Raw genomic sequence first — 13,302 nt, 5'->3', positions numbered from 1 at the left:
TAGACCTGTGACTTCTCCTGAAAGATGTCATTGGGTAGTGAAAAGAACTTCCAACCTAAGCATAATATATAACTTAAGCTCATAGTCTTGACTTCTATTACACTCATTTTTGGACCTTAAGAGAGTTATTTAACTTCTCTGAGCCACAAAGTCTTCAGCTACAAAATGAAGGTGATATCATTCTCCTCAGAAAGTTGCTTTGCAGATTAAGTGACATAATTCTATGACAATGCCTGAGGGTGCCTGGCCTACATAGGACAGTATTTAATAAGCCTTGGTTCTCTCCTTCTTCTGAGAGAATCTTCCAAGCGTTGTGTGAGAAGGTGCTGAGAGGGAGCAGGCACAAAGCAGATGGGTCTTTGAAAGCCAGTTCTCCCCAGCTGACAGCACAAAGAAATCCCTCTGCCACAAACATGTTTTCCAGGCAAAAGGCACATGCCTCTCTAAGACAGATAAACACTGACACCTTCTGGAGGAAAAATGTATCTCTTCCCTCGGATTCCACACCCCTTCCAATCTGATAATACTAAGTCTCCTGAAGCTGCATTTTGTCCTTAGAGAGCCAAGGGTTGGAGTTGGACAGGCCAGGAATAGCTCAGTCCAGTGAAGGTATCTGTGTGATATTCTCTCGGGCTGAAGAAAGAGAGGCTTCTACCAAATACCACCTTATCACACCCCAGCCTCCCTCAGTCAGCAAACAGGTCTAACTACTCTCACTGAGGGCTCAGGAGAAGCACAGAACAGCCTCACTCACCCCAGTGGCTTCCAGCTGCTTCTCCAGCTCTTGGCACCAGCTCCGGTACTGCAGCACCTGAGGCAAACAGAGCAGGATGCAGGCAATGGGCCACACCTGGTACAAACAGCCCAAAGCAAAGGCCCCCTGAGGGTCATGGGCACACCTGCTGTGAATGAGGGACTGGGTGATGATAGTGAGGTAAGGCCATAACATCTTATGGTTTCTACTTGGTCACTTAATACCACGTTCTCTATAGCTCTTGTATTGGAGAAGTAAGTTCATGGGCTTTGGAACCAGAGAACCTCGGGTCAGGTCCCAGCTCTAGACACAAACCGAGACAGCTAATTTAACCCTCGTGAACATCCCTGTTGAAAGGGACAAAATAGATGGCTCAAGGAGAAGTTGTGAGCATCAGAGGAGAGCTGGTTGGGGCTTTCCCATGTGGCTTGGTCCCCTACAAAGCTCATCCCACCTCAGCCCCCAGCTCTAGGTGTTCTCCTCTTTCCCCTTCCGGGAAGGGCGGCTGCCTCACCTTGGCCTGCAGCTTCCTCACAAGGGTTGCCTGCCTCTGCTGGGCCTCCTGGGAGCTCTTCAGCTTCCTCCAGGAGGCTGCTTGGTTCTCTGCCATCTGCTGCTGCAGCGCCAGCACTTGCTCCTCCAGCACCAGCTGCAGTGACTGGGGCTTCATGCTGTTCAACCCAGGGCCCCCTGTCTCCATGGGGGCAGCAGATAGTAAGCCCACAGGCCCCTACGCAGCCAGAGGCTGTTTGCTGCCAGCAGGGTCTCTAATCATTGCTGTGTCACTTGGACCTCCTCTTGAGCTGGGGACCAAAGCACACAGTGGAGGTGAAAGAACTGTCTAGATGACTCAAATTTATTCAGCAAATACTCATTAAGTCTGGCAAAGCTGGGCTGGACAAAGTAAATAGGTTCTTTTTATTACAGGACTCCTTGGAACTTTTAAAATGCTAAGATGGACCTCACTGCTAAAGGGTGGTGGGGTATGATGAGCACCATTTCCCAGATTTACTGGACCATGAGACAGGCTCACAGGACTAGTGTTTCCTGGCATGCCTTCTGGAACTCTGCACTAAACCAAGAGCTCCTAGTTTACCATTGCATCCCTAGTGCCTGGCACAGTGCCTAATAAACATTTGTTGGATGAATCACTAAAGCTGCTTTTAGGCCAGCAGTGGGGGTGGACACAATTAGAATACAATGTGGTCTATGTAGTAATAATAGAGACATCTTAGGATAGTATGGGAAGACAACAGAAGGACATTTAGCCCAACGGGGAGGGGGCTGTGAATGGTGTGAATCACGGTCATCATCATAGTTAATACTTGCTAAGTGCTTCTGTGGGTCAGTCACTTTCTTGTGCCTTCCTAACACATTTTGGCGTTAAGTACTATTACAACCCTTTATATGTGGATGAGGAAACTGGGGCTTACAAAGGTTAAGCCTCAGTTAAGAAACCAGAAAGGTTAAACAATTTGTCCTAGTTCATACTGTTGGCATTGGGTTGACTAGGGATTTGAATACAAGTAATTTGACTCTGACAGAGAGCAGCAGGCTTTTCAGGCAGGGGATCCAAAAGAAGGAGGGAAGGAGCCAGGTTCAGCAGGAAGGCAAACCAACGTCACCCACCAGGAGTGGGCCAGAACAGGGCAATGGGCCTCCCACAGGTGGGGGAGGCCAGCCTAACCAGTGACTTCAGAGATACCCAGGAGAATGGGAGGCAAGGTGGTCAAGAAGAGTTCAGGGTGCTAGTCCAAGTTCTACCTCTAATGGGCTCTGTGACCTCGAGCATGACACTTCCCTTTCAGGCTCCTTGTCCAAATATAAGGGCACCCAGCTACACGACCTCTGAGTTTCTAAGGCCTCTAAAACACATGGTAACCTGGGGTGGGGGGAGGTTGGAGTTATCTCATTTTATCAACCCTGAGACACCCACTGGAAGGGTTGAAGGAATACCTGTATTTTCAACTACCAAGAAAACGGTCTATTAGAGCTGCCTTCTTAGCAGCATCAGTCTCATAACCTGAAGGAAACAGCATGTACAGCAAAGGGAAATCTAACATTTGCAATATAGAAGGAGTTTTGGGGGCCCCAAGTCCCTTATGCACCAAACTGTTGATCTCCTCTGTCCTGGCTAAAGTGCCACTTCCTACCATGTCCTTCCAGATGTATCCAGGAATAGCTAATCATTTATATAGCCATATATATTTTTAAAAATCAATATTTAATATATAGAGAGAATGTGTATATTATATCTTATCATTACTAATTGTCTATCTTCTCTACTAATCTGTGAGTTCCTCAAAGGAGCTGACAATCATTTTGGTCATTAGTAGTTTGTTAACGATGCATAGCAAAGAAATGCATGCAGGGGCACACCTTAGACCCTTGGCCAGAGGTTACAAATGTGGACTTCTAGTTCTTTCCAGTCACTGTGTGGCCTTTACAATGGTTTTTAAGAATTTAAATTAGGTGCCAATGTTTACGACTGAGAGAATACAGATAAAAGTTCACATTTCTGGCTCCTTTGGAAAATCAGAATATGGAGTGACCCTTGACCCTCATTCCTACAAGGCAACAAGCAGCTGCAGTTAAACAGTGCCTGCCCCTTTCAGATAGGGCATGTGTTCTCCAATTCACCTCCCTCTCCGCCCCCTGGCCTAGCCTCAACCTCACACTGATAGCAGATTTCAATTGCCATTTCTTCGCACTTGTGCTATTGTTTTTCTTGTAACAGAATTATAGAGGAAAACTCAGCTTACTAATTTACATTTCCTCCTGGGCAACTGAAGATACCTGGTTTGCAGAATTTACACAGTAAGGAAAGGGCATAAAGTAGGAAGAATACAGTGGCATCAAAAAAGGCTCAGTGGCCCTAACACCCTGGCTGCCTCTTCTTAGCTGATAAACTGGGTTAGTACTCCAACATCCTCCCCTCTGCCCTTCCTCTCCACCAAGGCTTTATGGACCAACTCACCACAGCTCCGTGAAATGCTGGCTCTATCTCTTTCTTCTAGGTGGAGGCACAAACCTGCTGGGAAACAGTTCTTACTGCCAACACTATTAGCAAGAGTAGCTCCAGGAAAGGGTATATATACCTCAGTGGTAGAGAGCATCCTTAGCATGCATGAGGTCCTGGGTTCAATCCCCAGTACCTCCATTAAAATAAACAAATAAATAAATACCTAATCACCCCCCACCAAAAAAAAAAAAAAAAAAAAAAAAGAGTAGCTCCAAGTTGCTTTAAGGGACCTGAAGAACCTCTTCTCTCCTAATACTGTGAGGGTTGGGCTAGCCTTTGGCAGAGTCTCAGAGACCCCAAAGGCTACCTAACCTTCCTTTGAATCCCTCTCCTCAAATCATTAGGTTGAGCCATATGAAACTGCCAATATTTGCCCTTTAACCTATAAAATAATTATTTCATGTAATTCTACCCAATAATATATGCATATATATTTATAAACCTATATTATATATACGTTACATGAACCTAATATATAAGCAGCCATCCCACTGTTCTGGGAATTCTCATGTGAAATTCTCTTTTAGGATGAGGCTGCTTATCCTAAAGCAGTGACAACACTTCAGTAAAGAGATGGGATTATATTAGAATTATATGATTATTTTGCTTTAGCGGATAATTTAAAAATTTTAGAGCTATTTAAAAATTTAGTACAACTCTCACTTTATAGATAAAGAAACTGAGGCTTACAGAGATGAAATAATTCATTCTGTTTATATTTTGTTTGTATGCCCCATTTACCTCAAAAAATGATTTGAGGGGGAGGGTAGTAGGTCAATGGTTGAGTGTGTGCTTAGTGTAAATGAGGTCCTGGGTTCAATCTTCAGTACCTCCACTTAAAAAAATAAATAAACCAAATTACACCCCCCCACCCAAAAGTATAAAATTCAATGGTTTAAAAAAATAATTTGAAATTATTGCAAATGTACCATACTGTAAGGTGTTACTAATAGGAGAAGCTGGGTGCAGGGTATATAGGAACTCTCTGTATTATGCAATTTTTCTGTAAATCTAAAATTGTTCTAATAAATAAATTTTATTTAAAAAATGATTTGAATTGTTTTATGATTAAAACCCCAAAAAGGAAATTCACTAAAACAGGAATAGAAAGATGGTGGGAACAGAGAAAAATTATACCAGAAATTTTTCTGAAATTAAGATTTAGTTCTAAGCTTCCTCAAGACACAATTCAGCACCTTTTATTAATACACTGTCAGATCAGCCAGAGAATAAATAAACTAGAAGAACTCCAAAAGAAGGGTAGGTTTCAATGCCCCTCCGAAAAGGAAAAGGTTAGTAGTAGTAGTTGGCAAATGATAACAGACTGGACTGCATTCAAATGAGACATAATGGATGTCAGTGTGCTTTGTAAACTGTAAACCACTGAATAGATGTTATCATTACCACAGGAAAAAGGAAAAAGATTCAATTCTTTTATACATTAATTTATCCCGTAAACACTCTTGGATTCCAGTTCAGTATCAAGTAACTGGCCACAGTGATACAGAAATGAATAAGACTTGCTGGGAACCAGATTTGGAAGGGCAGCAACCTTTGAACCTAGGGTGGAGAGTGACAGAAGAGTGATATAAATTATGTATTTAGTCTCCCCTCATCCAAATTCTTCCAAAAGGAGCATTTAAACAAAGTTTAAAATAGAAGCAACACCACCTAAACTTGCAGTAGAGGTGTAAATGTTCCAAGGACTAAGATGAGGACAATATTATTAAATAGAATTTGCCATGTAAAGCAAAAAAGGAAAAACCCTTGAGGGCACAAACATTTTATTTCCTGAGCAAAGAAACTATATATATTTGTCTGCTGAGATACTTTCTGTTTCTTACTTAAAAAAATTAGCATACAGCTCCTTGTATAAACCTCATACGTGGGACCTCTCTGCCTTCCTCCCACGTCTAAGGCTTCTCCCTTTAGTCTCCTTGCTGGCTCCTCCTTATCTCCCCACCATTTAAAGGTTGAGGCCCCAGGGCTCAGGCTTCAGGCCTTTTCTCCACCTACATTCATTTCCTAGGTAATCTCACCCAGTTTCATGGTTTAAAATTGTACCTATACACCCATGACTCCCACTGTTACATCTCTAGCCCACACTTTCCTCTGGAACGTCACACTCCTATACTAAATCCAAACATCTATTTAACGTCTCCACATAGATGTCTAACAGGCATCTCGAAGTTAACTTGTCCAAAAGTGAACTCTCATTCCTCTAATCCTTCCCATTTCAATAAATGGTAATCCTATCCTGGTTGCTCAAGCCAAAAGCCTTACAGTTATACTTACTCCCTTCTCCCACATCCTATAACCAATCCATCTGCAAATCCAGTTCCTAACATCTTTGACCCTTCTGACCCACCCCCATCATCATCCTGAGCTAAGCCACTCTCCCTTGCCTGGTGTGGTAGCTTTAGGTATGCCCACAAATTCTTTGATATTCCTCCCTTCAAGAGGGGAGCCTAATTCTCTCCCCTTGAGTGTGAGCTGGAATAAAGTTACTGAAGCTGAATAAAGCAGAAATGACTTCCAGACAGGATCACAAAAGGCCTCCCCTCTTGAAGGAGAAATAATAAAAATGGCTGCACTTAGGCTAACAAATTCTCAGCTTTATGCTTACTGCCTGCTCTCAGAATGGTCAGCAAATCTGATTGACCGGACACTGCTCCCAGCCCCAGGCCCATTGTTAAAGCTAAAGTTATTGATTTCACTGTTTTTACTTTACTCTGGCAATTCAAATTTATAATCATATTTGGCTTCTGAGTCATTTTCCAGGAAGGAGTTCACGGAACTAACCCTGCAAGATACGCTAATTTGTCAAAAAGGAGAAACATGCCGCAGGTGTTTGTGAGATAAAAGACTGGAAAAGTTACAACCACTAGCCTCTATAGAACTGTTGCCTGAGGATGTCCTGACACCAAGAAATCTTGTGACAAGATAAATGATTCTGTTGATTGTTGTTTTCAGTTAAGCTATAACTATATAATCACCCTACCCCACCCCCAAGGTAGGTTTACAGTTTTGAAGGCACTAGCCTGCTGTGAGTCCCCTTCGCCTGGCAAAGCAGTAAAGCTGCCTCTTTTCTTCTAAGCTCTAAGATCTTGTCTCTGAGTTATTCGGCTTGTCAGGGACAGGGGCAATCTTTCCACAACACTCTCTCTCCCTTTCTTCCCACTCTCCCCGCAGCCCTATGAAAAGGCCCAGTGGTAAGGAACTTGGGAGCAGACCGGCCATCAGTTTGACCGTAATCTTCTGAGAGATCCTAAGCCAGAAACAGCCAGCTGAGCTGCTCCCAGATTTCTGACCCACAGATATATGCTATACTAAATGATTGTTGTTTCAAACTGCTAAATTTTGGATTGATTTCTTGCACAGCAGTAGATAACTAATACATTTGGATAATTACAAAAGTTTCCCAGGTGGTAGTGAATGCTTCCACTCTTGCTTCCAAAATTTTTTTCCCAGCAGACTAGTGAGAGTGATCCTTTTAAAAGTGACAGACTGCGCCCCTCAGAACCCTTCAGTGGCCACTCAGTAAAAACCAATATCATTATAATGGCGTATTGGGCCCTAATTATTTGATCCCAGGCTCCAATTGTTTTCATTCCATTTCTTACTCCTCTCCCTTTTGCTCATATCCCTTCAGCCACACGGTTGATCTTGCTGTACATGCTTGGAACACAGCAAGCCACACACTCATCCAGGGCCTCTTCCACACTTGCTCCCTTACCACCTTCAGGTCTCTGTTCAAATGTCACCTTCTCAGTAAGTTGTTCCCTAACCACCCAATATAAAACACCCCCCCCATTTTTCTACCTACTTTCCCATGCTTTATCTATCCCTATCTGAGTATTATGTGTAATATATCTAATACAATGTAAATTTTCCAAGTGCAAGAACATTGTTTTATTGACTGCTGTATTCTCAGCTCCTAACACAGTGCCTGGTAAACAGCAGGTACTCATTAGATATTTGACTGAATGAATTAATTTAAGAACATCAGGCAACATGATCTATATCAATGGTCGTGCAAAACGCTAACGGTTCTATAACCTTCTAAAAGGTAAGAAACAAGCAGACCCAGATCATGTAGTTTGTATAGTGCTTTACTCTCTCAAAATAAAAAACACTTTGAGATGAAATTATTGCCTTCATTTTACAGATAAGAAAACTGAGGCTCAAAAAAACAGAAGGGACATAACTGGTCAGTGGCAGAGCAAAGATGGAACCCCAATCCGCTTCCAAACTCTATGCCCTCTCCCTTATACGATGCTGCCTCCTCAATTATGAAATATGAAGCCACAGTTCTGCCAGGGACACTTTCTAAAGGGTGTGAAATGATGAGGTCTAGGTCTGCAACTCTCTGATGGAAAGGAGCAAAGAAAGGTAGAGTGCAACTTAAGAAGCAGAGGGCTAGCAGCAGGTTATAGCCTTGGTTTTGTCATGAACTCACTCTGTATATTTGGGAACATCAATTCTCCTTCCCAAGTCTTCTCATGTGCATCAGAATCGTGGCCTTCGTAACTCATGGGCCTAAAGTAAAGACCAATTTAGCAGACATTTACCAAAACCAAAGGAAATCTAGTGAAATTATCACATACTCCGGGGACAGATAACCTAGAATTCATATCCCAGCTCCAGTCACTTAATAGTCATGAGACTCTAGGCAAACTGATCTCTGAGGACCTTAGCTTCTTCATGCATAAAACGTGAACCCACCTTCTGGAGTTGCTGTGAGGATTAAATGGGCCTTTTCATGTAATACACGTAGTAGCACCTTTGTGACTATTCAGTAGATATTAGCTATCATTATTATCATCATGTGCTAGGCCCTGGGATACAGATGAAAAAGGCAAGGCATAACACCCCAACAAGTGCACGGCTATAGAGAAAGAAGCAGGAAAAAATAAGTCGGTGCATTGTGTGCAAAACCCAGCAACAAGCTAACTGCGCCTGCAGAAAGAGGCTGGGAAAGGTTTCAGAGGAAGTGATATTTAAGTTAGGTCCCAAAGAATGAAAGTTCCAGAGTGGGACGGCGGGTAGGACCGGACAGATCACATGCAAAGCCCCAAGGGCACAGGGAGCCGCAAAATTCTGGGAGCCGGGAGCAAGAGCAGAGGAGAGCGCAGCGCCTTATCCTGACAACCCCAGGCTCCTTGGTTTTGGATACCAAGGTCGGGAAGATCCCTTTCTGCGCGGACTAGAGCCCAGAGTGGTGGCGGCAGCAGGACGCGGAGGCAAGGGGCCGGGAGCCCTGGGCCTCGGGTTCCTCCCAGAGAACTGGAGGCCGCCGCCCGAACAGGATTCCCTAAGGCGCCCTAGCAGGCAGGTCTGTGGGCCTCGGACCGTTAACCCGGGCACCTCCCGCTGCCCTTGAGGCCCCACCTCACCACGCTCGGCTCCCGCAGATTCCCAGGGTGCTCCTCAGCGCCGGAGCGACTGAAGCCGTAGCTAAGGCCCGGCCGGGGGCGGGGCGGGGGCCCACCTAGGGGCTGCGGCACAGACCCCGCCCCCCAAACTCCCGCCCTTTCGGAGGGCTCCGCCCCGCCGAGTAGCGCGCCTGCGGGCGGCCTGCGCCGCTTAGGGGCCTCCTGCCATGTTGAGTACTGGCAGCCAGTTTATGAGAGTGGCCCAGAACGAAAGGGGATTACATTAAGAGAGATAATATCCCCTTGCCAAAAATTGTGACAGCCAGGGTTGCTGGACTCGAGCAAGAGGACTTTTGGTAATAGAAAAAAAGTTGCCCTCAATCATCCCCCTTTTGGCTTCCAGGTTACACACTGCGCATGTGTTTGGTCACCTGGTTCTAGGTGCGCCTGCGCACTGCGCCACACACGAGCCAAAGTACAATTAACAGCTGCGCGCAAAGGGGAATCCGCTCCTGGATCGTGTTACAGCCTCAGTTTCAGTCCCGATGCACGAAGCAGCTGCAGGCAACACAACGCTGACAGCATACTCACTTAGTGTCGTTTGAACACACATTGCTTCCACGAGGTGTTCTCTTTACCTGGATGTGCTGCCTCCGTCCGGAGAACTACAGTTTGATTATCTGCGTAAGCCTGACTTTCTCTAGAGGCGTTATTCCCATAGAGTTCTGTGCATAAATTATCAATGCGCTTTCTTAGAGTTGTAAATTCCATATACCTGCCTTCCTTTTCCACTCATTGGTTCTAAATTTTTAGAAAAAACTTGGGGAACTTCTTAAAATGTAGACTCTCAGATTGCACCCCTAGAGTCTAAAGCAGGCGTGGAGCCTAGGAATCTGCATTCCAGTAAATAACCAGGTGACTCTGATGCATGGAGAACACATTTTGAGAAAGACTGCATAAGACTCTGTATCCCTGGCACCCAGCACAAGGCGTGGTACAAAATAGGTGCTCAGTAAGTATTGAGTGAATGGATGGATGAATGGATAGCAGGAGTGAAATAGGCAATACACAGCCAAAGGGAACCTGAGAAGGAAACACTTTGATGAGAGCTATATTTTATCTTTTCTCCTATAAGAACAAAATAGGTTCTTAAGAGTTACCTTGAGGAAAAAGAGAAAGTAAGTGGGAGGACAGGGAGGAAGGGAGGACACTGATTATGAAAGGCAAACGACGTTGAGAAGAAGAAACATCCTAGACATTGGACAGAGAAAAAGATGCTAAGAATCAGCCTTGTGAGAATCCACCCCAGGGAAATACTCCCGTAACAGGTTGTGTACAAGAACATTACACACACCAGCCACATACTTTGCCGTCTGCCTAGACCAGTTTTCCCCCAGCTCTTGGATTCACTCATAACTTCCCCTTTCTTCAGGTCTTAACCTAAATGATATTTCCTCAGCTATATCTTCCCTGACCATGCTATTTAAAGTAGTATCGTATCATTTTCTATCTCTTTTCATAGTACTTTCATAGTATTTTTTACTTATTATTTGTTTTGGTTTACTTATTATTTTTCTCCACCTCTAAAATTTAAGCTTCGTGAGGATAGGATACTATGTCTGATTTATTCTTAGAATTTAACATAGAGCCTGACACATGGTAGGTGCTAAATAAGCATTTATGGAATGAATAAAGTCAGCTCAGTGTTACAAAAGTTAATGACATAAATCCATCAACAAACAACACAATACATTTTAAGACCATGAAGAACAAACAGGTTTCAGACTTCCAAGACGTACCAATAAAGGGTAAACAGAATAGAAGAGGATTAAAACCAAACAGTATTTGATTTTGTAAAGGGCAGTTTGTTAATTCATTCCCTTATTCATTTATTCATTCATCTAGCAAACATTTATTAACTATCTATTATGCACTAGTATTGGATAATAGTGCAATGTATTAACAGCAAGTTGGAAATCATGTTAAAACATGGTAAGGTAGTACAACTGGGTATTTTGTCTGAGCCAGAGCAGAGAGTGGAGTCAGCTAATGTGTGAGAGTGGGTAACAGTCCCCTCTAGAGGTTCTGTAGGCTCTCAGGGTACATCAGCTTTCAAACAAAGTATCAGGAACATTTGGGACAAAGAAAAAGGCGTTCATATACATCACTTGAATTGCTTGGGACCCTAAAGTCCTGTGGGAAAAGACTTAATCTCAACACAATTAGAGTCTGGCCATGTTCAAACCTGTCTGATGAATTAGAGTGGGGAGAAAGCCTCAAAGGAGGCTGGACTGGAAGGAGAGGCAATGGATCAATTGAAAGAAAACCAACCTTGGTCCCCTCCAAGTGAACTGGGATTCTTCCTTTAGGTCTTAAATTCCATCCTTGGGAACATGCTTTATATCCTAACCCTCTCCCAGGGCTGCAATATGGATCCCACATCCCAGGCTTGCTCATTATTTATAGATATTCATCCCTGCCCAGTGCCAAGAGGCCACCTGGACTGACTTTCTTTTTATTATATATGTGAAATTTCAAAGTGAGGTGCTAAAAAATCGTATGTTTTTGCTAATAGCCTAAAATCTGTTTAAAGTTTTTAAATCCTTTATCTATGATGTTAAGAGAGTGGAGGGTAGGGAATCTGTGTTGAGATATTTTTGGCTGTAAGTCCCCACCCTTCTTGGGGGAGATGTAATTGCTCAAGCCAAGTGATTGAGAGAGGGGAGTTCCAGTAGGGTTTGAGATGCCAAATCCAAGGCCACTGCAGTTGGAGAGCATAAGGACTGGATCAACCTCCTGCCCAGGAAATCTGTTAGCAAGAGACAAGCCTGCTAACTGCTTTGGTGGCAGACCCAGGAGAGTACTGCTCTGCTGGGGTTATCCTGCTCTTCCAGAATTTGTCAGGGGATGTTTTCTGTAGACCAGATGTGCACTAAATGAAAGAAAGAGAGCCTGCATAGGCCTATCCTGGGTCCTATTCAGTAGGGCCTCCTAAAAGTGTAAAGAGAAGTAAGAAATAAGACAAATGACCGTTGGCAATAGAGATGCCTTTGCTAAAAGGCATGCAGGAGAGAGGCCCAGCAGGGAACCCCCAAAGAACCTGTAAAAGCACCCAATGATGCTTTGTTGATGGACAGCTTGAAACATCTGCCAAACCCAGAAAGCACAAAGCCATCTACAATACTAATGCAAAGACTTTCCCCACCCCTTTCCCCTTCTTCCTCTCCATGTCAACACCTTGAGTGACTTCAGTGAGTTGAGGATGACAGAGGGGAAAAATTGAAAAGAAAAGAAAAAAAAAAAAAGCAACCATCCCCCTCTTTCTCACTGCAAGCTGTCTGAAGCAGAGCTGGGGTCACCAAAGGAATATAGCATCTTGTAGTAAGCTGTGAACAACTTGCTGCTGTCCATCAGAGTCTATTCATTTATCATTAAATAGATATTGATTAAGTACCTACTATGTGTTAAATCCTGTGCTAGACACTGGGAGAGACCCAAAGAACAGTAACACGTGGACCCTGCCTAGAGCCTCAGTCCAAGGCTCAAATGGGAGGCAGGTGGGTAAACACATATTTTATACACCTACAGGGTGGTAAATTCTACAAAGAGGGAGTGGCTGGCTTCATAGAGGTGGTGCCATTATATACTGATTATGGAGGATAAATCTGCTGAGCAGACAAAGACAGGAAGGGTATTTCAAGCAGTGTGCACAAGACAGTGATGTGCAAGAGTATGGATGTTTGGGGAATGCCGAGGATTTCCTCTAGGCACTCTTCTTGCTGATTCTGCCACTTGGTTGGATCATATTGTTAGTGGATAGAGGGACCCCTAAATTAGGAATCCCACCAAAGTGTGGGTCCTTACCACCAGCTGTGAATGAATTTGTGCAGCAGAGACAGAGGGACAAACTGAACAACTGCTTTGTTGCTCGGAGGGGGAAAAGGAAGGAAAGCAATGGAGCAGGGAAAAAGCACTTGAGCAGGGAGCCATCAGCCAAGACAGCTGGTAGAGACAGCTCCAGCTGCGGCTGGGGGCGTGTGGACTTTTATGGGAGGCTTCTGCCATCATATCTTAATTCAGAGTATGCTGTAGCCAATCACCTTTCTTTTCTGTCCTTGTATGTGGGCTTTTCCAATTGTTGTCATGGCAAT

At 44.0% G+C, this 13,302-nt stretch overlaps 1 protein-coding gene across 9 annotated transcripts in view; it reads right to left on the bottom strand.

The window, feature by feature from the left end:
- The window catches only part of CEP250 (centrosomal protein 250), a 46,968-nt gene extending 37,649 nt beyond the window's left edge, over nucleotides 1-9,319 (bottom strand). For 4 of the 9 annotated variants that reach the window (XM_074347201.1, XM_074347207.1, XM_074347208.1 and 1 more), the window contains exons 1-5: nucleotides 9,168-9,319; nucleotides 8,236-8,315; nucleotides 3,732-3,785; nucleotides 1,269-1,557; nucleotides 755-811 (exon numbers count right to left, since the gene is read on the bottom strand). In XM_074347201.1, the coding sequence (XP_074203302.1) occupies nucleotides 755-811; nucleotides 1,269-1,454 (243 nt within the window). In that variant the 5' untranslated portion in view covers nucleotides 1,455-1,557; nucleotides 3,732-3,785; nucleotides 8,236-8,315; nucleotides 9,168-9,319. Of the gene's footprint in view, nucleotides 1-754; nucleotides 812-1,268; nucleotides 1,558-3,731; nucleotides 3,789-8,235; nucleotides 8,316-9,167 lie in introns of all 9 variants that reach the window. The other 5 variants (XM_074347203.1, XM_074347205.1, XM_074347202.1 and 2 more) reach the window with 5 other exon arrangements.
- Between the last annotated feature and the right edge of the window lie 3,983 nt (nucleotides 9,320-13,302).

This window comes from Camelus bactrianus, chromosome 19 (assembly GCF_048773025.1).
Source record: "Camelus bactrianus isolate YW-2024 breed Bactrian camel chromosome 19, ASM4877302v1, whole genome shotgun sequence".
Lineage (NCBI taxonomy): Eukaryota > Metazoa > Chordata > Mammalia > Artiodactyla > Camelidae > Camelus > Camelus bactrianus.
This window is presented reverse-complemented; position numbering and strand designations above follow the sequence as displayed.